We start from the raw sequence: 26709 nt of genomic DNA, 5'->3' as shown, positions 1-26709 counted from the left end.
AAAAATGTATCTGGCCTGGGGCGCCTCGGTGGCTTAGTCGGTTGGGTGTCTGACTTTGGCTCTGGTCATGATCTTATGGTCCGTGAGTTCGAGCCCCACGTCGGGCTCTGTGCCAACAGCTCAGAGCCTGGAGCCTGCTTCAGATTCTGTGTCTCCCTCTCTTTGTGTCCCTCCCATGCTTGCTGCCTGTCTATCTGTCTGTCTCTCTCTCAAAAATAAATAAAGATTAAAAAAAATGTATCTGGCCTGTCCCCTGCATTTTCTAGATCACAAAATCTAATAGAAAGGCAGTGAACTTGGAGTAATAGACTACTTGGTGAATCCTTATTTATTTAATTATTTATTTATTTAAATTTTAGTTAACGTACAATGCAATATTGGTTTCAGGAGTAGAACTCAGTGTGATTTATTACTCACATACAACACTCAGTGCTCATTACAAGTGCCCTCCTAATACCCATCATCCATCTAGCCCATTCCCTACCCAGCTCCCTCTATCAACCCTAGTTGGTTCTCTCTTTTGGTTTGTTTCCCTCTCTCTTCTTCCCCCTGATTTCCATGTGTTCATCTGTTTTGTTTCTTAAGTTCCACATATGAGTGAAATCATATGGTATTTGCCTTTCTCTGACTGATTTATTTCACTTAGCAGAGTACATTCTAGCTGCATCCATGTTGTTGCAAATGGTAAGATTTCTTTCTTTTTTTTGATGGTTGAGTAATATTCTACTGTATATATACCACATCTTTATGCAATCATCAGTTGATGGACATTTGGGCTCCCTCCATAGTTTGGCTATTGTTGATAATGCTGCTATAAACATAGGGGTGCATGTACCCCTTTGACTCTGTATTTTTGTATCATTTGGGTAAATACTTAATAGTGCAGTTGCTGGGTTGTAGGATAGTTCTATTGTTAGTTTTCTGAGGAACCTTCCTACTGTTCTCCAGAGTGGCTGCACCAGTTTGCATTCCCATCAGCAGTGCAAAAGGGTTCTCCTTTCTCCATATCTTTGCCAACACTTGTTGTTTCTTGTATTGTGGGGTGACTGAATGGCTCAGTCAGTTGAGTGTCCCAACTTTGGCTCAGGTCATGAGCTTGTGGTTTGTGAGTTCAAGCCCTGCATCGGGCTCCATACTGACAGTACAGAGCTTGTTTGGGATTCTCTCTCTGTCCCTCTCCCCTGCTCTCTTATACTCTCTCTCTCTCAAAGATCATAATAATAAAAATGGGGGCGCCTGGGTGGCTCAGTCAGTTAAGCATCCAACTTCAGCTCAGGTAATGGTCTCACAGCTCATGAGTTCAAGCCCCACGTTGGACTCTGTGTTGACAGCTCAGAAGCTGGAGCCTGCTTTGGATTCTCTGTGTCCCTCTCTCTCTGCCCCTCTCCTGCTCTCTCTCTCTCTCAAAAATAAACATTAAAAAAATAATATAAAAATAATTTTAAAAAGTCACCAATACCTGTTGTTTCTTGTGTTATTAATTTTAGCCGTTCTGACAGGTGTGAGGTGGTGTCTCATCATGGTTTTGATTTGTATTTCCCTGATGATAAGTGATGTTGAGCGTCTTTTCATGTGTTTGTTAGCCATCTGGATGTGTTCTTTGGAAAAGTGTCTTTTCATGTCTTCTGCCCATTTCTTAACCAAGTCAATTTTTTTTAATTTAATTTTTTTTAAATTTACATACAAATTAGTTAGCCTATAGTGCAACAATGATTTCAGGAGTAGATTCCTTAATGCCCCTTACCCATTTAGCCCATCCCCCCTGCCACAATCCCTCCAGTAACCCTCTGTTTGTTCTCTATATTTAAGAGTCTCTTCTGTTTTGTCCCCCTCCCTGTTTTTATATTATTTTTGTTTCCCTTCCCTTATGTTCGTCTGTTTTGTCTCTTAAAGTCCTCATATGAGTGAAGTCATATGATATTTGTCTTTCTCTGACTAATTTCACTTAGCATAATACCCTCCAGTTCTATCCATGTAGTGCAAATAGCAAGATTTCATTCTTTTTGATTGCCGAGTAATACTCCATTGTATATATGTACCACATTTTCTTTATCCATTCATCCATTGTTGGACATTTGGGCTCTTTCCATACTTTGGCTTTTGTTGATAGTGCTGTTATAAACATGGGGGTGCATGTGTCCCTTCGAAACAGCACACCTGTATCCCTTGGATAAATACTAGTAGTACAATTGCTGGGTCGTAGGCTAGTTCTATTTTTAGTTTTTTGAGAAACCTCCATACTGTTTTCCAGAGTGGCTACACCAGCTTACATTCCCATGAGTTAATTTTTTTTTAATGTTTATTTTTGAGAGAGAGAGGCAGAGAGAGAGGGAGACAGAGGATCCAAAGCAGGCTGTGCGCTGTCAGTGCAGAGTTTGATGCGGGGCTTGATCTCACAAACTGTGAGACTGTGACCTCAGCTGAAGTCGGATGCTTAACTGATTGAGCCACCCAGGCACCCCTGGGTTGTTTTTTGGGTTTTGAGTTTGATAAGTTTTTTATACATTTTGGATACTAAATCTTTATTGGATATATCATTTGCAGGTATCTTCTACCATTCTGTAGGCTGCTTTTTAGTTTTGTTGACTGTTTTCCTTTGCTGTGCAGAAGCTTTTTATCTTTTTTTTTTTTTTAACAGAGAGAAAGAGAAAGTGTGTGCACATACATGTGTGAGCAGGGTGGGGCAGGGCGGGGCGGAGGGAGTCTTAAGCAGGCTCCATGTTCAGCATGAAGCCCTACTTGGGGCTCAGTCCCAAGACCCCAGGATCATGACCTGAGCTGAAATCAAGAGTCATATGCTCAACCAACTGAGTCACTCAGATGCCCAGAAGCGTTTTATCTTGATCAAGTCCCAATAGTTCATGTTTGCTTTGGTTTCCCTTGCCTTCGGTGATATATCTAAAAAGAAGTTGCTCAAACCGAGGTCAAAGAGGTTGCTCCCTATGTTCTCCTCTAGGATTTTGATGGTTTCCTGTCTCACATTTGGGTCTTTCATCCATTTTTGCATTTATTTTTGTCTATGGTGTAAGAGAGTGGCCCAGTTTCATTCTTCTATGTGTTGCCATCCAGTTTTCCCAACTTGGTGAATCTTTTAATGACCTTGTTTCTTTTCCACAAGCCAGCTTATCAATATTGTGCTTCAGAGCCTCACCTGGAATCAGTCACTGCTCTCTAACCTCAGAACCCTAACCCTTTCCCCTTTAGAGAAGCAGAATTATGTTTCCTGCCTCTGGCCTCCCCACTCCTTTGCTTTGCTCCATCGTTCCTCTGTCATAGCACTTGCCCTTTGTGTCAATGGTCAGTTGCCTGTGTAATTATTAGTTGCATGGAGCCAGTAGCACTTTCAGGGCCTGGCTCCTGGGAGGTCTCAGCAGATACTTGATAGAAGGATGAATGAGCAAATGAATGGAGACAGGATACTGATGTCTCACCTACAAGTGGTCCATGCACTTGCATTTTTATACAGTTCTGTGTGCTTATAGGCTTTATACCCTCAGCCTCGCTGACCCCTGACCTATGACTCTTTGGTTCAGAGCACTTCTTATCAGCAAGTTTGAATGTTCTGTTTGCATCCTGGATCTTTGCCTGACCTTTTCCCCAGATTTTGCCACTACATTGGCCTTGCAGAGGCTCCCAGAGATCTGCAGGGCTGGGGGAGCAGGGTTGCCCTTGTCCAGTGCAATAGGGGGTGGAGTGGCCTCTTTCCTCATTTTCCTGGAAGCACCTCAAGGCCTTGTCCTTCCTGAGTGCCATTGTGAGGTAGATCTGGGCAAGCAAGGGTAGGTCATCCCCTGCCCAGAAATGTGGCAATTGCCTTACCCTGTGGCACAATTGCAGCCAGCTTGTACCAAGACCTCATAGTTTTTGAAGCAGCTTTCACCAAGTATGTCAGTTTCTCCTTTCTTTCTTTAAGTGTTAGGATTAATGTTCCCTCCTTTTTTCAGATGGGCTCAGAAAGATGGGGTAAATGATCAGGGTCACACTGCAAATAACTGATGGAGCCTCGACCTCCTTCCAGGGTCTGTGGGCCTTCTCCCTGAACTGGAGTGTAGCAGCAGCAGCAGCCTGACCACACTGAGATCCACAAAGGCAGCTCCTGTGCAGACCTGGAGGGTGGACATGAGGTCTTCTCATGGGTGCAGAGGGGCTTACAGATTCCATTCTGCCAGCTCTGTGACTGCCATTCTGCATGTGGGCCTGAGAAGTGGCCTTAGGCAGGTAGATCATGGAATTTATGAGCTTCCCTCCCTAAGGAGCATAATAACCTGGCAAAGAATGTAAACAGTTTCTCTGCACCTTGGTTTTTTAATCTGTAAACTAGTGTTAGAGATGGTATACACCTTCCAAGGTTGTTCTGAGGATTAAATGGTTCCTTGTAGGGCAGTGAGCCCGGGGCCCAGCACAGTGGAAGCGCGTGGTATACGCTGGTTGGCTGTCAGGATTCTGACCCCAGGTTTACTAGGAGACCTATTATCAAACCCTCACCTGTTCTTCTGTCTTGCTGGGTTTCGGTTTCTCTTCTGGGTAGGAGTTAGGGGAGCAGACTGGGACCTCTAAGGAGTGGTTTAGAAACTTGTCAGTCCAAAAGCTCAGGAGCTTCTAGAAGACATAAGAAATTTTCTAAAAATGGGAGGGCTGTGAGTCCTTGGAAGAGTCTCCTTTGGCCGTGAGTCATTTCTCACTCTAAAGAACATGAGTGTTCTGGTGGATATTCTGAGGTTCCTGCCCTGCTCATTTATTTGAGATCCCACTTTCCTCCCTTCTCACTTCCAACTCAAGGCTGAGGTACCTGGGAACAGCCCCTTCTCTTTGCAGAAGGGTTCAGAGGGTACACAGGTCATTTGTCAACTTGAAACTTCTGGAGACTCTGGATGGGTGTGGGATGGAGATCGGCAGCTGCCACCCTCCCTGTCTCCACCTAGAGCTGTCTCTGTCAGCTGTCTCTGTCAACTTAGGATGTTGGAGTGTTAGACTAGGAATGAGTCTAGGCCAAACACTTCAGCTAGCTTTATGACTGTTGGGAAATCTTTCAACCTCTGAGGCTTACTTTCCTCATTTGTAAAATGGGGATAAGAAAGCCTGCTCCCCAGAGCTGTTATGCAGATCAGATGAGATGATGGATGGAAAAGGGCTTGGCATACACAGTAAGTCTCCATAAATACATCTTGGATCAAAAGAAGGATCAGACTTGAAGAGGCCTTAGGGTAGATCATTTGAGTTTAGTCCTTCCTAGTGGGCTTTCCCTGAGAGGGTGGAAGAACTGTTAGTGAATATTCAAGTATTTGACTTTACTTCCAGTCAGACCCAGCAAATGGAAGGCCAAGGTCTAAACCTACCAGGCCCTAGCACATGCTTGGCCTCCATCATAGGGAGATGTGGTGACCAGCCCCTCCCCAGCCATCGTGATGGACCTTCTGTGGTCGCACAGAGGGGTAGGAGACCAAGTAGCCTGATTTCTGTTCTTTCCCTTCGCAGGTATAGCCTTCACAGACCTCCCGGTAAGTACTATTATTGGGTCTTCTCCCTCTGGGCTCTTTGGGGCTAACTGGGTTGGAGTATGGTGGAACCTGCAAGTACAGGGTGTGGAGTCTGGCTCTTTCCCCAAACAGGGATGTATGCTATGCTGTCAGCTTGAGAGTACCAGTAGGGGTACCTCTTGGCCTTCCTCTCTCTCCAGCAGCAAGGCCTGGTCTTCCTCCATGACTTTTAGCAGGTGACAGTGATCTGTGGCATTTCCAAAGGCAGCTGGGGGGATGGCATGGGTGGAGATGAGGGTGGCTCCATGGTTTAGCTAGTCTGGGCCAGTTCTGTGTGGCTTACAGCCAGTGGACTGGGGTGTATAGAGAATTGTTCTTGAACTGTCTTGGAGCCCAGTCCCAGCGCCTACTCCTCAGAGATCCCTGAGGAAGGCCACTACCCTAGGGGACTAGGCCTGCTACTGTACAAGGTTCACCCAAGCCAGAGAGGTGAGCTTTGTTGGGTTTTCTTTTCTTAGAAAAGGGTGAGGTTTCTTGTTGGCTGAGTTCAGGACTCATCCCCATCTCTTGCACCCTAGTCCTTAATTATTATGAGTCATCACAGGCCTCGTCACATGCAAGGCCTCCACCCAGACTTCTGGGAGCCTGGACTGGCTCTGTGTACCCTGGCTGGGTTCTGGAAGGAGGAGAGATTTGCTGACTCCAGTGGTAGCCTTGGGATCCTGAGCACCCCTGTGATGCCCTAGCAATGCCCTTGTATCTGCGAGGCCTTCTGAAGCCCAGACTACAGCTCCCAAGATCCTGTTAGAAACTCTTATCTGTAGATCAGAATCCTTCTCTCCTTACCTGGAAGCACCAGAGAGGGGCTGTGGTCTCAGGCAAAGAGAACAGACAGGAGAATTCTGACCCTGGCTAGGGAATGGTCTAGTTTTAGAGCTATGAATGTGGGCAGTCATCAGGTGCTAGAAAGTGTATGGCTGCTTCAAGGTAGGGGGCGTCACTGAGGGCATTGATAGGTAAGATTTGCTGGAGAGGGTGGGCTTTGCCTATGGCATGGAGGTTGGGAGGGGAAAGGAAGGAAGCTAGAGATCTTAGGATTCAAGGTTGTGGTGGGCTGAACCCAGTATTTAGTAAACCCAGTGTTCAGTAAAGTAAAGCACGTGATACTGAGGAATGACAGACAAATGGCCAGAGGATGGAAGGTGGGAGAGAGGACTGGGGCCCAGTGACAATGAGGAGGAGGCTGGCGAGACACTTGACTAGCAATGGGGAGCCACAGGAAGCACTGAGTGAGGGAGTGATCTGGCAAAAACTGGCCATGGCAGCGTATAATGGAAAACAGGGAGCCCCACACCCACAGAGGGACATGCCCAAACCTCACTGGCCAGAAGATCCTCCTCTTAGTGAGCCTTTGACAGGAAGGGCAGTGGCCTCTCTTTACCCTTTGCCAGCGTCTGGGGGTCCAAACCACCTACCCCCTTTTGCCGTGCTCTCCTCCTCCCCGCCTTCCTTTCCTGTCTCCCGCATCCCTTCCTGCCCTGTCATATACTCCTTTTTTTTGTGGCAAAGGGATCCTTGGTCATTCTGAAAGGAGCCATTATACGCCCATGTAGCAGATCTTTATGGGTACACCTGCAGGGTTGTGGAGCCTGGCCTTCCTCCCATGTGTCCTGGATGAGCCCCAAAGGGGGACCTTGGGCTTTGGGGACACCATAACCTCTGATGCAGGGCAGGAGACTCCACTTTGAGCCTGGCTTGATTTTCTTTTGCTTTCTCTCCTGAAGCTTTGGGGAGTAGCGTCTCTGGTAGGCAGGTGGGCAGAATGTGGCTTAGCCCTGCCTCCTCCAGCCTTACTGCAATTCTCTCAAAGCCGGAGTAGTGGCCTGCAGGAGCCAGCGCCTTCCCTCTCTGCACCAGAGGTAAGGCGAGGTCCTGCTGCCCCATTGCACTCAGGGCCCAACTGACATTTCATTCTCCTCCTCAGGCCAACCTCTACCCCACCGTAGGCCTGCAGACACCTGGGGAGATTGTGGACGCCAACTTTGGGCAGCAGCCCTTCCTGTTTGACATTGAGGACTACATGCGGGAGTGGCGTGCCAAGGTCCAAGGCACTGTCCATTGCTTCCCCATCAGTGCCCGGCTTGGAGAGTGGCAGGCGGTGCTGCAGAAGTGAGTGCCCCACTCCCGCCCTTACCCAGCCCTGGCCCATCCCAAGGGCCTCATTCTCCTCCTATAGGCCCCTGTACTGCTTCAAACTACACCTATGAACTCTAGTGGGTAGCTGTTCCTTCTGGAAAGCACTCCCAGGGTGACTCTGCCTCCTGCTCTCTTGCTTCCCTCTTAGTGAATGGACAGCTTCTGCTCATTTCTCCAGATCTGTTCCTAACTAAACCTTTGCCCCCTCAACTGGATTGGAAGGCTCTGCCATATAGTATCACCAACAGAGCTGTCTTCCTTCCCCACGTTATTTTGCAGAGGATGTACTAGGATGCCCTGTGGTCTCTTCATTTGTGGACTTTTTTCCACCATAGGGAATATCCATCATGCTGTGACTCTTGCCTGAGATCACCTCTCAGGGTCATCATCTAGCTAAGTTCCACACATTCCTGGCAGTGGTGGTGGGAAGAGAATCATCCTGAGGCCAGCCTATCTGGCTCTTGGATGATTAATTGCTAAACTGTCCTGGAAACCAGTCTTGCTGCATCCCAAGGGAGGCGAGGTTTGGGTCTCCCTTCTACTTGCCAGCTGCAGGCCTGAGTGAGGCAGTAACCAGTACCTTCTCTTCCAGGAGGTGGGTTAGCTTATTAGCTTGGCTTCCAAGGGTGATGAGGGAAGGTCTGGGCTTCTGCTAGCCCTGGTTATTGTCCCACAGAGGCACCCAGGTAGCAGAGTCTCTCAGGTGGGGCTGGGTTGCACACTGGGCTCTTTGTGCAGTCTTCCTTTCTTAAAGGATTAATGTTGAGGCAGGTTATAGGGGAGGGCTGAGGCAGGGGCTATGTGGCCAGACCCTTCTCAGGAGGAGCAGCACTGTCTTGTTTTCAGCCCTCAGAACTATTGGGAAGCCCTTCCTTGGAGGACTAGCCAGTATATGCCAGTCCCTGACACAGGCTTGCTGGGACAGGCAAGGGGAGAGGTGGAGCTGCTCCAGCTATATGGGGGAGGGAATGATAGTCTCAGCTTACAGTGTGTTTTTTTATATGTGTGTATATGTGTGCCGGTGGGTGTTCATATGGAGTGTTTGCCAAGACCTACATATAAGCTGTATCCTGGCATTTCATACGACTTCATTTTATGAACATTGTTAATGTCTGTATTATCTTGGAGACAAATTTACCACAAGCTCCTTGGTGAGCTTGGTGAGCTCCTTGGTGGTTCAAGTTATTTCCTCTCTTTTGCTTGTATAGGCAGCATTTTTGCAGGTAAAGAGTTTTTCATATTTAAGATTACTTTCTTGGTGTCCTTTCAAGAAGTGGAATTATTGAGTCACTGGACCAATTATTGAGTCACTGGACCATCATATTAGTGGCATCTGATGTACATGTGGACCATTCATCTGAACCATGTTTTGTCAAAAATGTTTGCTCTTGAGTTTATAATAATAATAATAATAATAATAATAATATAGTTATTATAATTATATAATTATATTAGGAGGTTTATTTCATTGACTTCTTAACTTTGTGCTGGGCACTTTATATGTATCGTCTCATTTACCCTTTAAAACATGAGGGGACACACACCTGAACTTCTGTGCCTTTCACATTTGTGTTTGGCAGTTACAATAAGGACATCAGACACATATTTACACCAAGGTATTCACTTCCGTACACATCAGATGTGAGGGCTCATCCTTCTGCTCTGCGTGTGTGCATACACATATATGCACATGTGCCACCGCTCAGCCAGCTGTGGTGGGATTAAATGGCTACTGGGTGTTGGGCTTCTCCAGGCCATTTCCCAAAAATTGTGTTCCTGTTGGCTGCATTGATGCCTATATCTTGGCTTCCTGAGCCCCTGACTTGTGGCGTATTGTGGAATAATTTGGGTCATGGGTTAGCTTCCCATCACCCGCTAGAGCCAGCACTCCTGAGGGCTAAGTTCACTGGGTGAGCTGCAGTGCTTATGCTGGGCACACGGGGTAGCCTGCAGAGGAGTTTCTGTGTCTACAGAGGGTACGCACATGGCACACATCGTCTCTGTCTGGGCAGCTCCCGGGCTGATTGGCCAGCTGCCATTCCAGGAAGCCCTCAGAGAGCCTATCAGCCAGCTCTGGGCTTGCTGCAGTTCACAGGAGGCACCTGTTTCTGTAAGGATATGGTATGTGCCTGTGTGTGTATTTTTGTTATCATATTTGCCCACTTGTGGGCAGCATATTGCAGAGAAACTGCATCCCCTCCTCCAAGCTACCAGGACAGCTCTGGTGACCAGCCCTTCTCCAGCCTGACTGCATGAGCACTGGGGGAAGTTTTCATTTTGTTTCAGCCTCTTTATTCTTATTCTGTGGAGGTTGGACCTCCATGATGTGTGTAAGGGAGCCCAGACAGGGAGATAGTTTGTCCCTTCAGGTGGTCAGTGAGAAATGCAGTTCTAAAGTGTCACCTTGAGCATTTCCTTTCTTCTAGCATGGTCTCATCTTACCTGGTGCATCATGGGTATTGTGCCACGGCCACAGCTTTTGCCCGAATGACTGAAACCCCGATTCAGGAAGAACAAGCATCCATAAAGAACAGACAAAGTAAGGTTGATTCTCCTTTCCTCTCCCCTCCCTCCCTCACCCCCTCCCTCCCTCACCTATCCCTAACTCTGCTGTCTGGCTCATGCCAGCCTTGGGTAACCTGTCAGGAGTCCATTCAGCTCTGGTCCTTACCACCAGGAGACTAGCCCACAGCCCCAGCCCAGCAGCATGGGAATGAATGTCTCAGTGCAGCCTCTTCACTACACACTCTGATGGCCCGGCACAGGCTGGGGCCTGGCATGGCTGGATCCCACTCCTCCATGCTTGTTTCCTTCCCCCAAATCCTGGCCTCTACTCAGCCTCCTGTTCATGGTCTTTTGGAAGAGTGTGTTTGCATCTTACCAGACCAATGTCCTGCCTTTCCCATTTACTCAGCTTTAGTAGTTCTGCTTGTTCCCGGCCAGAAAGAGGACTGAAGTAGTCAGACAGGGTGAAGGCTGGTTCTCAGTGGCTGCTGCGGTGGCACCTCTCTCTGCTCCCACCTCTGGTCCTGCCTTTTGCAGACAACCAAAGGAAGGAGTCAAAGGAAACTTTCCCAGTGTACATACTGGCCTGCATACTGTGTGTTTGGGGCTCTTTTGTGGAAGGAGGGTGTTGGGAAAGAGGAAACAGAGCCCAGTAAGGAGATAGGAAGAGGAGAGGAGAGTGAGGGAGAATGGGTGTGTGTGGATGTGTGTCTGTGTGTGCCTGCTTGCGTCTCTCTGAGCCTGTCGTCTCTGTGTATGTGCATGTGTCTGTGTCTCCCAGAGAAGCTACGCCCAGCCAGACAGACGGAAAGGGATCCCAGACTTGGGATCTACGAATGAGAGCCTCAGACCCAGAAGTCGCTCCCAGCAAGATGCACCAGGCCCCAGAGCAAGAGCAAGATGCTGATGGCCTGAAAGGTGTCAACGTCAGAGATGCCAGTGTGAGGAGGATGACCTCCTCTCCCCAGCAGGGAGCATTCTGCAGCCCCTGAAGACTGCCAAGACTTGGGTCCTGGCCCAGAAACCATTGTGCTCCCTTTGCCACCCCCCTGTGAAGCCTGACAGGAGAGAAATCTATCTGAAGAGGAGCCCCTAGGGCCACCAAGCTGCCTGGGTGCCCAACCCCAGATCATGTTCCCACAGCCAGAGCCCCTCCCCATGCCCAGGTCCCTGGCGAACTGACCTCCACAGGAGCAAGCCTCCAAATTTGCTCTCCTGCCTCTGCACTGAGTCCCACTTGTTTTCCCCTGTTATTCTTTGAAGACTCCCGACACTTGACAGAAACCAGGGTCTATTTTGGGGCTGGGAGGCCAGTTTCTTTCTTCAGCCTCTTCTGTGAGCATCTCAACCATCATGCTACTCTGAGCTGGCCCACCTGACCATTGGCTAGTCCATGCTCAGAGCTGGTAGTATTGTAGGCATGTGATTATGAAGGAGCTCTACAGCCCCTCACTCACTGCCATGCTTTTGCTCTCTGCAGAGATCCAGAAGCTGGTGCTGGAGGGCCGTGTGGGTGAGGCCATTGAGACCACGCAACGCTTCTATCCAGGACTGCTGGAGCATAACCCTAACCTGCTCTTCATGCTCAAGTAAGTTTTGGGCACCACCAGCTGCCCCATAGTCCAGCCCCTCCCAGCTGGTGGTCGGAACATATAGCCCAGACCAAGCCCAGAGCATTGCCGCTCTGCTCCCTCTGCAGGTGCCGACAATTTGTGGAGATGGTGAATGGGACTGACAGTGAGGTCCGCAGCTTGAGCTCCCGAAGCCCCAAGTCCCAGGACAGCTACCCTGGCTCCCCCAGCCTCAGCCCCCGACACGGCCCTAGTAGTTCCCACATGCACAACACAGGTCAGCCACTCTCCAGAGGGCTCGGGGAAGAACTGGTGTGGAGAAGAAAGGCCACCCATATGCCCTTCCCTGGGCTGGGCTCAGGGCTCGCTGCTGGATTTGGGGGAAGGGAAATGGGACCACTGTTGTTATTCCTGAGACCCCATTTGATGGCAAACTGCCCCTCTTCTTCTGACTACCCTCTGGTTTCTAGGAGCAGACAGTCCCAGCTGCAGCAATGGCGTCGCATCCACGAAGAGCAAACAGAACCACAGTAAATACCCTGCACCCAGCTCCTCCTCCTCCTCCTCATCCTCCTCGTCTTCCTCATCCCCATCCTCCGTCAATTACTCCGAGTCCAACTCAACAGATTCCACCAAGTCCCAGCCCCACAGCAGCACCAGTAACCAGGAGACCAGGTGCCTGTCCTGCTCTGCTTCTTCCTCCTGCTTTCTGCTCTGCACCAGCTGGGCTTACTGCAGCCTGTCCTTTAAGTGCCACCCCCTGTCTTTCACCCCCACCTCCATCCCAAGTCTGTGCCTGGAGTAGTAGCTGCTGACCTGCGAGACCAGGCATTGGCTCCAGCTTCTGGCCCTACCCGTGATCCAGCTGCCACTTTCCTTGGCCCTGACTTTTTCCAGAGGCACTGGTACTGCCAGGCTGAGAATGTGGTCTCCTGGGAGCAGACCTGGCAGAACCCCTAGGGTCTACACTAAAGAACCTTTTGCTGGGTGGGGCTTGAGGTCAGATAGGTTGGGCAGCAGAGGTATTAGGCTATAGACTACAGGTGACTTTCAGCAGCCCCCAGGCATGCCTCAGGTTTGACCTGGGTGTGACACCTAGAGATTCTTATCAGGGGTCTCTGGTCACTGGGGGGTAGGGGAGGAATGTGTAGAAGGGGTGCACCAACTCAGAGGAAGTCCAGGAAGGGGAGAGCCGCAGAGGCAGCATTGAGACAAGAGTGAGAATCAGATGAGAGGCCTCTGGGGATAGCTGGTGTCACACTAGGGTCCGAGTGTTGGAGCCTGGGAAGCCTTTCATGCTCCTAGGGTCCTTTGGTTTACCCACAGCAATCTGTGGCTAAAGCCTGAATGGAAGCCCAACCAGGTTGCTCCAGCCACATCCCTCTGGCCAACTCCCACCTCAACCCTTCTCCACAGTGACAGTGAGATGGAGATGGAAGCAGAGCATTACCCCAATGGTGTGCTGGAGAGTGTGTCCACACACATTGTCAATGGCGCCTACAAGCATGAGGACCTGCAGACAGATGAGTCCAGCATGGGTAAGAATGATGGCTCAGCATGGTGATCCGTGGGTGGTAATGGCTCTATCCAGATGTCTTCTGTCCCCCAGGAAGGGATTGGGAAGGGCAGGCTTTGACAGCCTGAGAAACTCTAACCAGACCTGGTCCACTGCCGCCTTAGCCGATCATGAACGGGTGGTTGAAACGGGAAAGCCCCTGCCCTGCTGCCAAGATCAGGGCCCCTGTGTCTGAGGCTAGAGGCAGTTGGTGAGGGTGGGCACTCTTATGAACACCCGTGCATCTGTAGAGGGTGGGAGAAGGGAAAGGTTCTAAGTCCAGACCCCTAGACAATGTGCTTGGTGGACTAAAAGCACCTTAGCTACAGATGATCCACCTGTTCCTCCCAGCCCTAACTTGCCTCTGGCAGTCTCCCCAAGGTCCTTCTCGCCATGTTCCTTTTGGGGTCCCCACCCCAGTTCTCCCCTTCTCTCCTTACTCTTCCTGATTTGTTCTCTGCTGGGCTCTGGGTGCAGATGATGGGCATCCTCGGCGGCAGCTCTGTGGGGGCAACCAGGCTGCCACAGAAAGGATTATCCTGTTTGGTCGCGAGTTGCAAGCACTGAGTGAGCAGCTGGGCCGGGAGTATGGCAAGAATTTGGCTCACACGGAGATGCTGCAGGTATAGAACAACCTGACCTTCATACAGAGCAGGCCTCCATTGTGGGGGAGGGAGCAGGGTGACTCTGGGAGGGCTGTGGGGGCAGCAGCAGCAGGACAGAGCGGGTTCTAGTGAAGTCCACAATGGGAAGCAGGACTTCGGGGGCATATGCTACTCTCTCTAGGCTCTGGGGAAGGCACAGTCCTTTCTGACCCTATGCTCACAGGGCACCATGTAGGGCTCTGTATGCCCCTGGAGTCATGGAGGTGTGTATGTGTGTGGCGTGTGCCACAGTCCTCTCAAGAATGTCCTGTCCCTTAGGATGCATTTAGCCTGCTGGCGTACTCAGATCCCTGGAGCTGCCCAGTTGGCCAGCAGCTTGACCCCATCCAGAGGGAGCCTGTGTGTGCTGCCCTCAACAGCGCCATTTTAGGTAAGCAGCTCTAACAATAACAGAAGCTGGTCCATGAATGCCTAGGGTGGCTCCTCCCTCTCTCCCTGGGGATTGCTGGTATTTGTCCAAATTAGGGCAGTGTGCTCTGCCCAGGCACTCTCTGGTAGCCCACAGGACTTGGGCTTCCATGGCTGAACTTAAATCTTGACCTCTCTCTGCCCAGCTGAATTGGCTGGCTAGATCATGATAGACTCTGGCCTGTGTCTATAGGCCTGGGCCAACACATTGCTCTAAAGAAAGTTAAGGTCCTCAGGTTCCTAGCATGGCTGCATAGCCATGCGCTGGTGGCTGGGACATACTCACACAGATATGTGAACACCATGTTCTAAGCGATTCTGTCCACTGACCCCACTTTGTGCTTCCAAGGGAACTTTGACCTGAGCCCAGTTCCTGGGCAGAGCATTTACCAGGCCTGTCTCTCCTTCACAGAGTCTCAGAACCTGCCAAAGCAGCCCCCTCTGATGCTCGCCCTGGGTCAGGCATCTGAATGTCTACGGCTCATGGCCAGAGCGGGCCTGGGATCTTGCTCCTTTGCCAGAGTCGACGACTACTTGCACTAGCTGACCACGCTGGCTGGCCCCACCTGGCCCTTCCTCAGCCCCAGGGCTGGAGCAGCCCTGCCCTCCATAGGCATCTGGCGCAGGGACCTGGAAGCCATGGGCAGAGTCCATTCCTCCTGCCTGGCCTCCCCAACTCTGTTTTCTTTCCTTTCCTTTTCTTTTCTTTTCTTTTCTTTTCTTTTTTCTTTTCTTTTCTTTTCTTTTCTTTTCTTTTCTTTTCTTTTCTTTTCTCTTTTCTTTTCTTGTTTTCTCTTCTCTTTCCTTTCTTCTCTTTCTTCTCTTCCCTTTCTTCCTTCCTCCCTTCCCGCCGCCCCCCCCCCCCCCCCCCCCCCGCCAGCCCTCAGTCTCTGTCTTCACGTGCAGCGGCCTCTGACACAGTATTGGCTGGTTACTCTCATGTAGCGCCTTCTAGTTTGAAAGGGGGGTTTTGTTTTGAGGAGGGGTTGGGGTTTTTTAAATCTTTTTGTTTTTTTCCTCCTGACTGAGCCACCAGTATTTATCTCTGGAGAGCTTGTGCTGAGCTGGTTTCTGCTCATTTAGTGATGAAGCCTATCCAAGTTGGTGATAGCTTACTATTTTCATAAGTAAAAAAAAAAAAATGAGATTATATATATAAATATATATATTAAAAAAAGACACAGTATTTATCGTAGTGTTAGTGATCCAGCACCTCTTGGGTGAGGCTGTCCGGACACCATATGTTTTTATTTGAGACCAACTCATTAAAAAAGAATCATCTCTGTCACCTCAGCCAAGTGATTTGTTTATTTCAGGCTTCCCCTTTGTTGAGCCACAGGCCCAGCTGCAGCTCCTGGAAGCCCAGTAGGCTTTGGGGGGGCCACTTAGTGGGCAGGTCAGGCTAAGCTGGTTTGCAGCATCCGAAAGGTGTGGGTCCCTAGGCCCCTGAGAGTCGGGCTGGGTGGACAACTATAGGGCTGAGGCTTCAGAGAAGGAATGAGTTGGTTGGCCCAGGGCCACACAGCAAAGCAAGGGAGTAGAGGGTCCTTGGCCAGCACGCTATCTACCGTTCTACCCTGCCTCTCACTGCCTACCTTGCCCCTCCCTTTCTCCCCCCACTCAGCATCCTGTTTTCCCTTGTTAAGATGGCCAAATAATTCATTTACTCTAAATTGATTGCCTGGAAACTACCTGCCTTTGACTCGAGAGCTGCTGTGTGTCAGGCTGCGGGGAGGATGTCTCCATTCCAGGACAGAGGCCCTTGAGTACAGGGACTGCCTTCTTTCTGCCTGGATCTTCACCATCTCTGCACAGCTCTGATGGAATCCATGCTTTCTGTTGTGAAGCTAGGACCTTGTGGAGGCAGATACTTGGGCCACCAGTTGCTGGAGTGGATGGAACTCTTGACCTACTAAGCCAGGCTTCACTGCAGCTGTGCCAGGCAGCTCCCTGCAGCTTGGTCCCAGCCACTCTTAGAAAAGACTATTATGAGTATTTGTTGGCCAGAGGAAGGGACCTCATGGGCTCTACAAATGTCCCACCAGCCGTTTCAGATGGATCTTCATAGCTGGTGGGGTAGAAACAGTCCCGGTACTGCCATCAGGGAATCAGGAGAGGAAGGGCTGAGATGACTGTTGGGACTTGAGCAAGCCATCAGTGGAGAGGACTGACTGCCCAGGAGGAAGAAAAGGAGGAGGCCTACCCAGAGGAGCACCAGGAGGGGCTGGGCTTTCCCTACCTGCTTCATAGTGAGAGGGAGTGCACAGGTAGCCCTTGCCAAGGGGCAAGGCCAGAAATTGAACTTTGAGTGCCTGCCTGGGAAAGGGCTAGATAAGCTCCTGCTCTCTGGCAGCAGACATAGGGATGGTTGGTACAGCCTGAGATTCATTGCCTGTCACGCCCATAGCTGGACAAGAAATGTGACTCAGTTGGACCAACTGCTCGTGATTGGTGTAAGGGCCCTGGCCCTGTGCTTTCCCCGAGTTCTGCCTTGGGGCATGATCCTATAAGCTGCTGCTTTTTCTTGGTCCCCACCAGGGCCTTGGCTGTCACCCCACAGACCATGGCCTGTTGGAGAGGTGTTGTCATGTCTGTAAAGGAAAACTCATCCTGTGCGAGGCTGGGGATGGCTAGCTCCCAAATGCAGAGGTTAAAAACATCAAGGTGTTAAAATGATCAGAGCTGAGCAGGATTGGGCATTAAAACCAGAGGCTTTTTTTAGCTGGAATGGGGTTCAGAGACCATCTACTCCATCAGTCCTCTCATTTAATAAGGAAACAGGCCTGGGAGATTAAATGACTTAGCCAAAGTCACAGAGCAGGTTAGTGGCAGAGCTGGGACTAACCTCATCCCCATGGGCTGTACGACACTGTTTAGTCTTGAAGCCAAATGGTGAGTGAAAGGCTTAGGCTGGTGAGGCCCCCAGCAGTGTCTAAGCAGCTGGTATCTTCAGGGGTGTGTCAGGGATGGGGATGGGTGGCTGGGCTTGAATTGTGGAGCAGCTGAGAGAGGGCCCAAGAGGGCCCAGGACAGCTGTGTGCTGCTTGGGGTTGAGTGTCCACCTGGCTCGCGCTCAGTTCCCATGGCCATCTCCCCATTTTCTGTGCCTTATCTCTCTGTTTCAGCTGAGTCCAAGTTGTTTACTCTGTTCCTCTCCAGAGGGGCTCTCTGTCCCAATTGGACAGCTTACCTTTGGGACATAAGCCTTTGCCCCACAAGCCATGGAGAGGATCAAAACCAAGCTGCTTGAGTCCACTATCTTGCTGATAGTCCAGGGCTGCCTGCCAGCCAGAGGAGCCCCTTATGCACACCCAGTCCTACCAGCCTGTTGTCTGGGAGCCAACAGTGGGGAAGGCACCTGGGAGGAGCCCCAGTGAAGGGCTGGACCTGACCCAAGAGGACAGGAAGAAGACCTGGCTCTGTTGGGTCATCCAGCCCTGGGGGAGCAGCCTTCCCTGTTTACCTTTTCCCCTTGTGCCACCAGATGTTACCTTCCAGAGCGGACACTGGCAGATGATGCAAAGAAAGCCAGAACCTCTGATCCTCACCCACATGGGTCTGTGGCTGGGGGGTAGGCTGCCAGAACAGGGACACTAAGAGATGGGGAAGTGGGGACTGCCCAGCCACCCAGCACCTTCCTACCCCTTAAGCAAGCACAAAGAAGATGAGGCAGAGAACTGTCAGCGCTGAAAGTTCCTTTGGTTGCTCACAACTCAGGTATGCATGCATGTGGCAGCCAGGCAGCAGAGCCCCCACTTGACTGCCAGTCCCGTGCACCGGACCTGTGGCCAGTTCATGGACTCTGGCTGCCTCAGGTGCCACCTCTTTGCATAGGGTTTTCCTCCATTAGTAACTACAGCTGAAACAGATGTCCTCCACATTGTGCACACTGGTTCTGCCTTTGTCCTTGCGAGTTGATACTTGGCATTAGCATGAAACTTGTGGGAGGGTTTAGAGAGAATTCTAACACAAAACATCCTATTAAATTGTACTTGAGAAATGAAAAAACTCCTGTTGTATTTTGACAGAATTATTTTTATTAAAATATACATCCATGAGCAGTCACGAGTGTCTAGTCTCTGTTTTGAGTCTTATTGGGGTTTGTACCCTTTGTGTGGCACAGTCTGTTTTGACAGTTTGGCCCCTTCTCAGCCCACCTCTTAGGTTGCCAGGCCCCTGGTACCCTTCAAGACTTCAGGTGTTTGCGAGAGCCCAAAGAGGATAGGAACTTAGGCTTCAGCTTTCTCCCCCCAGACAGCTTTCATCTAAGACAAACAAGGAGCAAATTCAGCTTCCAAAAGGTGGCCACAGGTCCTCCTGTCCACAGGGTAAGATTTTAATGGACTCCAAATACACTAATCCCAAACACTGGGTAGTCAGAGCTCTTCTGAGGGTTATTGAATTAGCTTCCAGGCAGTTTGAGGAGAAAGCACTCATACTCCAAATCCTAGTTCTGTTTACTAACTCTGGAAAATTAACCTTTCTCAGCTTCAGTTTCCCCACCCTTAAAATGTGATTAATCCTACCCCACGGAGGTAGGGGATTATAGCACATATAGGGCAGGCTTGACAGAGAGGGATAGATACAGTACATGCGTGCTTCACTCGGTTATTTTATAAGACTATTACTCGACAGAACTCTTTTAGGGAAAAGTTACTGTGGAGGGACAATGGAATGTTAGATTAAGAACAAAAGTCCTGGTTCCATAAAGCCAGAGTAGATTAATTTCTCTCCAGTGGTTCTCTACAGGGAGTGATTTTATCCACCCACCCCCACCCCTACCCCCACAGGGAACACTTGGCAGTGACTGGAGATATTGTTGGTAGTCACAACTTGGGTGGAGTGCTAGGCTAGTGACATCTACTGGGTAGAGGCCAGGGATGCTATAAACATCCTACAATGCATAGACAGCTCCCAACAACAAAGAATTATCAGGCTCAAAATGTCAACAGTGCCACTGTTGAGAAACCCTGTTCTAGGGTGAATCTTGGGACAGAAACAGAAATATCAAGCACAAACACAAGCACATTTTGATTCTGCATGGCTGTTCAGAATCCAGGGGAAAAGATTAAGGGGATAAAACCCTATCAGAAGAGGGAGGTTAGAGGTTACAATTTCTCATCACTCTGGGAGTCTTCCATGCTCTGAAGGTGGCAGCAGTGGCAGGAAGTCCTGTCTCCTAAAGCAGTTGGACCCGGTTGGTCAGCAGTTCTGAGAATAACTGCCTCAGCTCAACTGACATATTCTATTGTCACAGGTTGCTCTGGAACCATGGCTGGGACACCTTCCTAATACCACCTGAGTGGGGGTCCAGACTCACCAGGAGTCAGAAAAGCAGGGGAGGGGCTCCCCATGTAGGAACAACCCCTAATCCTACATTTCCAACATAGCCTGTTTTACAGTAAGGCTTACAGGTTTCACTACTCCAGCGGACAATATGGTGAACTAAAGAGAAGTCTTGTTACAAAACGGTATTGACTTGGGAGGACACAGGCTCCAGTAGAGATCAGGGGCACTGAGGTCACTGTAGGACCTCTAACATGTAAGTAACAACCGAAGAACACGCAAAGGAAGAGAAAGGAAAGAAAACAGGAACCAGAGAACAGAAAAGACAGTCATTAGTAGGAGTCAGGAGGCCAGGAAGTACGGCGAGTTCAAGAGAACTACCGTTTGCAACGACAGGTCGTTGTGTCCAACACCAGACCTTCCTTCATTCCAGAACAACCAAGGCCCACCACAGTTCCCAGAACCTGGTTGTTTTTGATGCTGGACGGAGGCCCGAAACAAGTAGACGCAGTAACACACTCGCCCACCAGCCACCACCGCCGGAAATAAAGGACCTAGCCCTTCAGCCAAGACACTTAACCTCCGCCCCTAAAGTGCGAGCATGCGCACATGCGCAGCCCTCAATCACGGCACCTCCCAGCGCAGGCCCACCCCTCGTCAAGGAGCATGCGCAGACTACTCGCCGTCCCGCCCCTCCCTTTCCAGAGCTCCCGGTTCCTTAGAAACCAGGCGGCGCGTTCCCGGTGGCTGCGCTTTAGATTCCGGGGCCCGCGCGTCCCCGCCAGCCTACCTCTTGGCGGGCGGGTGGTGGTCGAGACCGGTCCGGACCCATGGTCTCTGGTACAGCGCGGGACGGGCGATGCCAGCATGCCAGGTGAGAGGCGGGCCCGCGGCGGCGGGTGAGGATGAAGGAGAGCGCGGGCATGGCGCGGCAGCCAGCGGGCGTCGACCGGGCCTCCGCGGCCCGGCGCCCGAGGTCGGAGGCGGAGCTACTCATAGCCTGGGCTGGAGGGGGCAGTTCTAACTGCCACCGCGGTCGCCGAGTTCGGGGGTCGCCCCGGAGTTTGTCCTCCCCACCGCAGAAATAGGACCTACAGATTTGGTCATAGAATTGTAGAATTTTGTGTCCTGAAAGGACCTCGGCCATGACCCATCCCTTTACCGGACGCGGAAACCTAGGTTCCCCTGCCTCGTGCCGAACAGACCCTACCTGTGTGAGGACTGACGATTTGTGGACGAGGATGTGAGGTGTGGAAGCCTCAGACAAAGGGCGCATAGGGTAGCTGGTACATCGTCTTTCAGAGTGAGATGGGACTTGTAGAAGGTAAATACTTTAAGGAAAGAGAGTTCAGGTGGCAGATGGGAGAAAGGACACTCCGGAAAGTGCAGGTGGCTCTGCCAGTTACAAAATGCCCACTGGCCAGGTCTCAATGGCCCTGGCCTAGCTTTGAAGCCCAGGAAGGAAGCAAATGGACTAGCGGAGACAAAAGGTGAGGTAAGGTGTTCCCATCAAGATGTTATCACACGAATGAGGTGGAAGGAAATGGGGGTGGGGAGATCAGGACTTGTGAATGGTTGTGTGAAAGTTTACCTTCCCTCTGCTGCCAAAGGTAAAGAACGGGACAAGAATAGAAAAGTTTAAAGTTGCATTAGCTAGACAGCAGGAAAGGTTATAAACCATCTTATAGAAGAAAGTGGGTGCCCTGTGAGTATCCAGAACCAAGTTGGGGCACTGCCCAGAAGACTTTTGTAGGCTGTGGGGCATAAAGGTCTCAGAAGGAAGAGCCTGTAGAGTATGACCTTTCATTTGAAGGGAACGCTATTTAAGTTAGAAAAGACACTTAACACATTATTGAGATATGGAGAAGACAGTTGTCTTTGTGTTGGGGAAGCTACATTCATTCTTGATAAGCAAACTCCTTTTCTTCTGAAAAGCTATGTGCACCAGGGAACAAAAGACTTTTTTTTTTAACGTTTATTTTTGAGAGACAGAGCACGAGTGGGGGAGGGGCAGAGCGAGAGGGAGACACAGAAACCAAAGCAGGCTCCAGGATCTGAGCTGTCAGTACAGAGCTGACTTGGGGCTCCAACCCACAAACTGCGAGATCAAGACCTAAGCTGAAGTTGGACACTTAACCAACTGAGCCACCCAGGCACCCCAAACAAAAGAGTTTTTTAATTAAGGCCATCCATTTTACAGAAAATGTGAAAAAGTACTGGGTTTTGACTTGGAATATGGAGACTGGACCAAGAGATGAAAATTTTCAGCAGACAGTTCTGTTGGACTCCCCATTTTTACAGTTAAAAATTCTGTTGTCAGGCTTTCTCTTAGCACCCGGTTGTCTTACTTTTCCTATGGAATGATTGGTCTGAGTCTGATCACTTATATTTATTTGAGGGGGAAATTCAGATATTTCTTTAAGTATTACTAGAATCCACTAGTAGTAAGATTAGCAATAACACCCCTTCTCCCCCTTCAAAGACATAAAGATTTGTAATATGGTCAAAAGAAGTGTGTGATTTTTAGAAGATGGTCCCTGATTCTAATCATCAAAATCAATTTCTTACTAGCTTGATGAAACTAATTATCAACGTATATTTGATTTTGCAGTATGTTTTCTTTCCCCCTCAGAGTGATGAGATACATTTAAAGTATGATGGTGTTAATAGGTCAGATTAGTTTAAGAAACAAAACTTTGTCTTAGGTTCATAAATCACTGCCAGACCTTATCCGTGATGTTGTGGCTGTGCATTTTATTGATTTTTCTTTCATCTGTGGAAATATTTTGTATAAAATATATCAAGAGATATAATGTGGTGTTATTAGAAGGGTTTGTAATCTGTGCGGAAAATTGGCACTGTTAATCAGATCCTGTCAGAAAAGCTTTATGAAAATCATTGTATTCTTTGTAGAAACTCAAATTACTTTAGCGCTGGCCCAGATAGAAGACAGGCTAATAGGCCAAAATCAAGGTAAGATGGAAGGGAGTAATTACCATCTGTGGAGCTGGATGCTGTGTGGGATGCTTTGAATGTAAGTGCAAATACTTTCTTGAATGCGCAGTTGAAGAAGATATTGCGTAAATGTGGTGAGTGTGCCCCATTGATTGGTGTACATTTTTTGAGCTCCTCTGTATAATCAGAAAGACACTGATTTTCTTTTCGATTTTCAAACGAAAAGACGGACTTACAGACTCTTAAAGTGTTTCTGCGTTGCTATAGCAATGAAACTTCGGACAAATAATTGCTTAATCTCAGCTCTGTTTTCTGGGGCAGCTGAGGGCAGTTATCAAATCTGACCTGTAATAAAGTAATCAGCAGTATTTAACAGGCCAATATACCAGATAAACCAGTAATGTTAACAGGATCTACTTTCACTGAACTGATTTTCTGGTTATACAGTAAGAGAAGAAATGCAGTAGAGATGCAGTGCCATCTGATAAAAGAAGTTGTAACACAGACGTTGGTGTTCAGAAAACACAGGAATCGGAGACCACTAACTTAGAAGTAGGAGAAGAGCCTTTCTGATGTCTGACAAGTCACTCAGGCATATTTATAGTAGGAGGTCCAATTCCTGGATAAATTCACTGTTGGAATAGGACAGTCTCTAGGAAAAAATTTCAGATTTTGCTATTTTTGAGAATTCATGTACAACATAGTAATGGAACATTATTTTTCTTAAATTAAAAAGTAGCAACTTTGTATTCCAAGGGAGTCCAAATATCCAAGTTACTTGAAAAATTTAAATGTTGGGTGTTTTTAAAAAGTGGGCTCATGAAAATCAGAATGGTAAGAGATACTGAGAAAAATGTGAAAGCATTAAGACTTCCGACATTAACACTTACTATGAATTAGCCATTAGGTCAGGAATGAGCTCACTCGAGTATTATCTGTATAAACTGAGACAAAAGAAATGAGAAATGAAGTAAGTATTTCTGTCTCACGGGATGGGAATAAACACTTAGATAATACAGTTTAAATAAACATTCAGAAGGAAGAAATGAATATTCCTGCATTACTTAAATACACTCAAACTCTATCCTTAAGCACTTGTTCTTTAGATCCTTCTCTTAGAAGGAAAGTTGCAAGTAGTGCCTTTGTCCTAGATACTCGCAGTTTTCAGAGTAGCCATTGACAAAATGCCACATTCTTTGGGACCCAGGATAGACAGGAATTGCGGGAGAGATAGCTCTCCCCTGCCACTTCTCACAGCTATTCCATAAGGGTTTCTACCCGTCCTCTACCATGAAAGATTAGGAATGAAGGCTGCGAGGAATGGGAATGGAGTATCGAATGCAGTCCTTTTTCCTAGCAGGAGATAACTGGTACTCTCACACTGTCAGCTCTCAATTTCTCATGAGAACAGATAACCCCAAAATAGAACCTGCAACACTTCTACTTGGCTTTGAGATTTACCATATCACTTTACAACGTCAGGATCTTTTGTTATTTACTTTCATAATTACATTTTGCTTAGAATGCTGGGGCACCTGCCTGGTTCTTTCGGTAGAACACGTTACTCTTGATCTCGGGGTTGTGAGTTCCAGCCCCACATTGGGTGGAGAGGTTACTTAAAAATAAAATCTTAGGATGACTGGGTGGTTCAGTCAGTTAAGCGTCCAGCTCAGGTCATGATCTCACAGCTTGGGGGATCAAGCCCTGCATCAGGCTCTGCCCTGACAGTGCAAGAGCCTGCTTGGGATTCACTCTCTCTGTCTCTCTCTGCCCCTCCTCACCTCACTCCCTCTCTGTCTTTCAAAATAAGTAGATTAAAAAAATAGTTTTTAAAAAAATCTTAAAAAAATGTTAGGCAAATCTTACAACTTGTGGACCATAATTTCATAATGTGTATAATTTGTAGCAAAATAAATTGAAAATAGTACAGTTGTCTAACACTAGAGAAATAAAGAGCTGGTTCATGGAGTCAGTGAAATATGCAACCCTTAAAAACTGTGGTAACATAAAAAATGCTTATGTCAGAATGGGTATGTGAAAAAATCAGGATACAAAGTTATGAATACAGTTTAATCACAATATATTAAACAAATCTAAAAAAAAAAAACAAAAAAACAGAAGAACACAGAATAATTGTCTATGATGAGTATATATTTTAAAATACAAACCTTCCTGGGGCGCCTGGGTGGCTCAGTCAGTTAAGCGTCTGACTTCAGCTCACATCATGATCTCACAGTTTCTGAGTTCGAGCCCCGTGTTGGGCTCTGTGCTAACAGCTCAGAGCCTGGAGCCTCCTTCAGATTCTGTGTCTCCTCCTCTCTCTGCCCCTCCCATGGTCATGCTCTGTCTCTCTCTGTCTCTCAATAATAAATAAACATTTAAAAAAATTAAAAAAAAAAATAAAATAAAATACAAACCTTCCTAAGAGTTTCTTGCTGATGTAAAAGATGATTTGGAACTTTCTTTCTGCAGGCCTTCATCCCTTCATACTCTTTGACTGTATTAAAGTTCTGGGGAGGAGGACTGGCAGAGGACAGCACTGTTGTTTCCTGTCTCAGGTGTCAGGGAGCCAAACAGTAGTGTGGTTACCTAGATAATGAATTTTCATGTGTATAAATGAAGGGTACACTGTACATCTTATGTGTTCTCTGAGACTTTTTTTGTTGTTTTAAGATTTTTTACTTGTAAGTAATCTCTATACCCAACATGGGCTCCGACTCACAACCCTGAGATGAAGGGTTACATGCTCTTCCTTCTGAGCCAATTAGGCACCGCCTAAGACTGTTTCATTGTTGTTGTTGTTTTTGGTGCTTGTTGATAGATAGTCTTGAGCCTGAGGGTCTCTTCAGTGTGTTTTGATGGATGCTTTAGTAGCACAGTGTTCCAAAGTATATTAGAGGATGTTCCATGTGGTTAATGTTTTCTGCCTGGTGGTGTGGTGGTTCCTGCTAGGAAATGGTTATCATCCCTGGGGGACCTCTCTGGGAGTAGCTCTGGGAGCATGTGAGATAGAATGTTTGTCTTCTCAGGCATCCTTTGTTTGTCCGGGAGAAGGGGGGGTGGTAGAGACAGCCATATTTCCTGTTACTTTTCAGCCTTTTGCATTGGTTGACAATCCTGTGCCAGTGGCTTATGTTTTGGAACAATGGAGAAAATGATTGAACATAGTATTCCTTATCCGATGTTATTTTCAAAATTAAATCAGTATGCTTAAGTGGCTTGTTTTGGTTCCTCCAGGCCTGAGCTTGCTTCTGGTCATGGTGGTTATTCTTTTAAAACTATCTCTGTTTCTCGTTTCCTTTAATGACTAATAACCCTAATATACTAAGGTTGTTATTCAAAGAACACTTAAATGTCTTTAAGTAATTTCCAAAGTGTTCTGGGATTGTTACCAAAATACTTTGAAGTGTGAGGTTTCAGGGACCTGTTTTCTTCTTAAAACCGTATAAAACCCAGTCTTGGTCCCAAAAGAGCTTAGAGTCTCGATAGTGAGACAAGACATTGTGTGTATCATTTAAATAATAACCAAAAAATCTAAAATATAAAATGAATGGCTGTTTTCAGGAACGCATATCCCATATACATGCTGTGTTTTATAACTGGTCTTCTCCATTACACATTAAACATCCCCCCTCTCCCCTGCCCCCCCCCCCAAAAAAAAAGGTAAAAAGAAGAAAAGGTGGTATGACAGACTGTCCTGAGATTAGATTATTTTAGATTTCACATGTAATAGCTAGATGATCGTTAAATGAAACCACAGCTGAGTGTGGTCATGGCCTAGTTGATAAGCAGTTTTCTTGCATATAAGAAGGAGATATGTTGGGCACCTAGGTGGCTTAGTCAGTTAGTGTCCAACTTTTGATTTCGGCTGAATTCATGATCTCATTGATTGTGAGATTGAGCCCCACGTTGGGCTCTGTGCCAACAGTGTGGAGCCTTCTTGGGGTTAGGTAGGTAGGTAGGTAGGTAGGTAGATAGATAGATAGATAGATAGATACATAGATAAACTTTAAAAAAAAAAAAAGGAGATGTTTGTGAAGGGCTTTGGGCATTTCCAGTCACCAGAGAACCACTTCATATTTAAACTGTTT

General features: G+C 48.1%; 2 protein-coding genes across 17 annotated transcripts in view; both read left to right on the top strand.

Annotated features, from left to right (window-relative positions):
- Positions 1-15103, top strand: part of RANBP10 (RAN binding protein 10) — a 61020-nt gene extending 45917 nt beyond the window's left edge. For 7 of the 9 annotated variants that reach the window (XM_007090400.2, XM_042970170.1, XM_042970168.1 and 4 more), the window contains 10 exons: positions 5476-5498; positions 7462-7646; positions 10100-10212; positions 11659-11767; positions 11878-12026; positions 12220-12424; positions 13166-13287; positions 13782-13927; positions 14228-14339; positions 14790-15101. In XM_007090400.2, the coding sequence (XP_007090462.2) occupies positions 5476-5498; positions 7462-7646; positions 10100-10212; positions 11659-11767; positions 11878-12026; positions 12220-12424; positions 13166-13287; positions 13782-13927; positions 14228-14339; positions 14790-14920 (1295 nt within the window). In that variant the 3' untranslated portion in view covers positions 14921-15101. Of the gene's footprint in view, positions 1-3755; positions 3884-5475; positions 5499-7461; positions 7647-10099; positions 10213-11658; positions 11768-11877; positions 12027-12219; positions 12425-13165; positions 13288-13781; positions 13928-14227; positions 14340-14789 lie in introns of those variants that run through there. The other 2 variants (XM_042970172.1, XM_042970166.1) reach the window with 2 other exon arrangements.
- A 4388-nt stretch (positions 15104-19491) lies between these two features.
- GFOD2 (glucose-fructose oxidoreductase domain containing 2) overlaps positions 19492-26709 on the top strand; it is a 36722-nt gene continuing 29504 nt past the window's right edge. For 4 of the 8 annotated variants that reach the window (XR_006211743.1, XM_042968593.1, XM_042968592.1 and 1 more), the window contains exon 1: positions 19493-20537. Coding sequence is in view for 4 of the 8 variants with exons in the window: in XM_042968593.1 (XP_042824527.1) it covers positions 20273-20537 (265 nt within the window). In the remaining 4 variants the exon portion in view is untranslated. Of the gene's footprint in view, positions 20538-20718; positions 21154-26709 lie in introns of those variants that run through there. The other 4 variants (XM_042968595.1, XM_042968599.1, XM_042968594.1 and 1 more) reach the window with 3 other exon arrangements.

Source organism: Panthera tigris, chromosome E2 (genome assembly GCF_018350195.1).
Source record: "Panthera tigris isolate Pti1 chromosome E2, P.tigris_Pti1_mat1.1, whole genome shotgun sequence".
In the NCBI taxonomy this organism is placed as follows: Eukaryota; Metazoa; Chordata; class Mammalia; order Carnivora; family Felidae; genus Panthera; species Panthera tigris.
Note: the sequence above shows the minus strand (reverse complement) of the source record. Positions and strands in the feature narration are given on the sequence as shown.